Source organism: Myotis brandtii, unplaced genomic scaffold (genome assembly GCF_000412655.1).
Source record: "Myotis brandtii unplaced genomic scaffold, ASM41265v1 scaffold297, whole genome shotgun sequence".
Taxonomy (NCBI): domain Eukaryota; kingdom Metazoa; phylum Chordata; class Mammalia; order Chiroptera; family Vespertilionidae; genus Myotis; species Myotis brandtii.
Genome location: NW_005361351.1, coordinates 628,633 through 632,407, shown reverse-complemented (window position 1 = coordinate 632,407; position 3,775 = coordinate 628,633). Strand labels below are relative to the sequence as shown.

At 44.5% G+C, this 3,775-nt stretch overlaps 1 protein-coding gene across 1 annotated transcript in view; it reads right to left on the bottom strand.

The window, feature by feature from the left end:
* Window positions 1-3,775, bottom strand: part of GDI2 (GDP dissociation inhibitor 2) — a 44,271-nt gene that overhangs the window by 3,904 nt on the left and 36,592 nt on the right. Inside the window, exon 8 of the mRNA XM_005869505.2 lies at window positions 511-682. Within this exon, the coding sequence (XP_005869567.1) occupies window positions 511-682 (172 nt within the window). The remainder of the gene's footprint in view (window positions 1-510; window positions 683-3,775) is intronic.

Here is a 3,775-nt window from a genome sequence, read left to right as displayed (position 1 = left end):
AGCTGCCTGGCTGGTGGCCGCAATCTTGGTTGGCAGTTAATTTGCATATCTCGCTGATTAGCCAATGGGAAGGGTAGCGAAGTTACAGTTAATTACCATGTTTCTCTATTATTAGATAGGATGACAGAGAAGCACCACTATCATCATCTCAAAATAGTGGTGTCAGGTCACTAATAAGCTAAGCCTTTACAGGCACATAATGTTGGAACTGGAGAAACTGAACTCATCTTGGTTCAGCCTCTGAATTCCACAGATGAGGAATCGGAGGTCCAAAGCAGTGAATACAAACCTGAGGCAGGACTCCTAGGCTAATTTAATTTGTCCATTTAATGTGATGATTTAGGATTTCAACTAAAAGGGATCCATCATACTTTGTTTCCCATGTGTTAAAAAGCTAAGGCCTTTTCACTATAATAGAGCAAATAAAATTGGGAACTTTGGATAAAATACAAAGTAAATTTTGTCTACCAAAATTCTACAAACATCTGGCGGCTTATCTCCAAAACTTACCTGACTTCCGATTGACCTGGTTCTGTGGAATAATGATCTGGCAGGAGTTGGCATCATTGGTGTTCTTGATTGGGTGACTGAGAATACAGATAACACGAATCACCTGACCCACTTTTTCTACCCGATCTTTTACATAGCTAGGGTCACAGATGAGCTGCTTACAACGAGCAATCTGTAACAAAACATTTAAAGATGTTACAATATTTGGTGTCCATGATGTTTTTAGACAGTATACTGATGCCATTGTCTCTTGAATATAATCTCTTACTGTTCTCACATTAACTGCAGAAATTAATTGAACTATAAGGTAACTATTAAAACTAGCTCTGCCAAAAAAAAAAAAAAACTAGCTCTGACAACAATCTCTACAAATTTTCCTGGAACAATTTCATTAAATTCTAAATCCTATTCAAATATTAGGAAAGTTGTTGCAGTGCTCAGAAGTTTTAGAACTAGGCAGATCAGTGTTCACATCCTGGCTTTTTGCAATCTCAAAGGTGGTTGTTGGAATAAAGTGAAAAAGTATAATTAGGGGTTGTCATTATATGAGAAGTACCAAGTAACAACTCCTTAGTAAAATGTTCCATAAATAGTATTAGCATTACAAACAGACCAAAATATTTTAACACTAGGCTTTTTAAGTAAAACTTAAGTTACAAGATATGTATTATAGTCTTCTTCCCCTTGTATATCAAAGCCTTGAAATTTCCTAAGTAGCAGCAGCTGTGTGAAGCAAGGAAGAATGGGAGGAGGGAAGGGGGCTGCAATAAAAAGGATTTTGAGCCCTGGCTAGGTGGCTCAGTTGGTTGGAGCATCATCCCGTAAACCAAAAGGCTAAAGGTTTAATCCCAGTTGGGGCCCTATGGGAGGCAACGATAAATGTTTCTTCCTCCCACCCCCCACCCCCACCCCCCCAAAAAAATCAATAAAAACATATCCTCAGGTGAAGATTTAAATAAAATGGACTTTTAGATAGCAAATAAAAACATTAACCATATTTCCCAAACACCTGTTATGCTGAAAAGGCATAGGTAGTTAACAAAAGATCTGCAACAGTAGAAGTTCAGATGGCCAACTATTGAGTGTTGCTTATATGGTCTTAACCCATGGAATACCATCAGGAATACCAAATTATTTTTTTTGCCCAGTCAGCATGGCTCAGTGGTTGAGCACTTACAGAGGAACCAAGAGGTTGCCAGGCCCTAACTGGTTTGGCTCAGTGGATAGAGCATCGGCCTTTGGACTGAAGGGTCCCAGGTTCGATTCCGGTCAAAGGCATGTACCTTGGTTGCGGGCACATCCCCACTAGGGGATGTGCAGGAGGCAGCTGAATGATGTTTCTCTCTCATTGATGTTTATAACTCTATCCCTCTCCCTTCCTCTCTGTAAAAAATCAATATAATATATTAAAAAAATAAAAAAAGAGAATGCCAACTCAATTCTTTTTTTTTTAATATATTTTATTGAATTTTTACAGAGAAGAAGGGAGAGGGATAGAGAGTTAGAAACATCGATGAGAGAGATCGATCAGCTGCCTCCTGCACAGCCCCCAGTAGGGATGTGCCCGCAACCCAGGTACATGCCCTTGACCGGAATCGAACCTGGGATCCTTGAGTCCGCAGGCTGACGCTCTATCCACTGAGCCAAACCGGTTCGGCGCCAATTCAATTCTTGGTCAGCACACATGCCTCAGTTGCAGGCTCCATCCCCAGTGTGGGGCATGCAGGAGGCAGCCAATCAATGATTCTCTCTCAGCATTGATGTTTCTATCTCTCTATCCCTCTCCCTTCCTCTCTGAAACCAATAAAAAAGAAAATATTTGTGTGTGTGTGTATATACATATATATTTTTTATAACTTAGTTTCTGAGTTTTCTTTCTGAGCATTTCTGTTTGTAAGAGGCTATAGTGCATGGCAGTGGAATGATCTGGTTTGCAGACCAATAGCATCTGCCTCACCTGAGAGCCTGGAAGAAAATGCAGCCCCACCTCTGAACATTTACTGAATCAGAATATGTCCTTCAACAAGATTAACTATGGCCGGGCAGGTGCGGCTTAAGTGGTTGAGCATCAACCAATGAACTAGGAGGTCACACTTCAATTCCCAGTTAAGGCACATGCCCAGGGAGCATGCAAGAAGCAAGCCAATCAATGATTCTCTCCATTGATGTTTCTCTCTCTCTCTCCCTCTCCCTCCTGAAATCAATAAAAATATGTATTTTTTAAATTAACTGATTTATATCCAATTCAAATTTGAGAAATTACTCAAAACTCCACCTAGCCAGCTCCACAGATGAACCCCAAATTAAATGTTAACAATTAACATTGATGCCAGGCCGGCATGGCTCAGTGGTTGAGCATCAACCTATGAACCAGGAGGTCCCGGTTCATTTCCCAGCCAGGGCACATGCCCAGGTTGTGGGCTCAATCCCCAGTATGGGCGTGCTGGAGGCAGCCGATCAATGATTCTCATCATTGATGTTTCTTCTATCTCTTCTCTCCCACTTACTTCCTCTCAAAGCAATAAAAGAGAAACATGCAAATTGACTGTACCTCTGCTACACCCATAAGCCACGCCCACCAGCCAATCAGGAGAAAATATGCAAATTAACCCAACTAAGATGGCCGCGGCCACAGAGCTGGAGCAAGCAGGCTTGGGTTGCTCCCGGCAATGGAGGAAGCCAAGCTTCCCGCCTGCCCTGAGCTCTGCTCAAGGCTACAAAGTTTCAATTATAGAAGATAGAAAAATCCCAGGTACCTGCTTCCAGCCCGCAGCCATGGCCAGCCTGAAAACGGCCCTCAGCCCCTCACCCAGGCTGGCCAGGCACCCCAGCGGGACCCCCACTCTGAAGGAGGTGTGGCCAGCCTGAAAACAGCCCTCACAGCCCTTCACCCAGGCTGGCCACACACCCACAGGGTGAGGATCCCAGCTGGGGGGCTTGACCAGCCTGCAAACAGCCATCAGCCCCTCACCCAGGCTGGCCAGGAACCCCAGTGGGGACCGCCACCCTGAAGAGGGTGTGGCCTGCCTGAAAACAGCCCTAAGCCCCTCACTCAGGCTGGCCAGGCACCCCAGCGGGACCCCCACCCTGATCCAGGACACCCTTCAGGGCAAACCAGCCAGCCCCCACCCGTGCACCAGGCCTCTAGCCTATATAATAAAAGGGTAATATGCAAATTGACCCTAACAGCAGAACCACTGGGAATGACTGGTCACTATGACACACACTGACCACCAGGGGGCAGATGCTCAATGCAGGAGCTGCC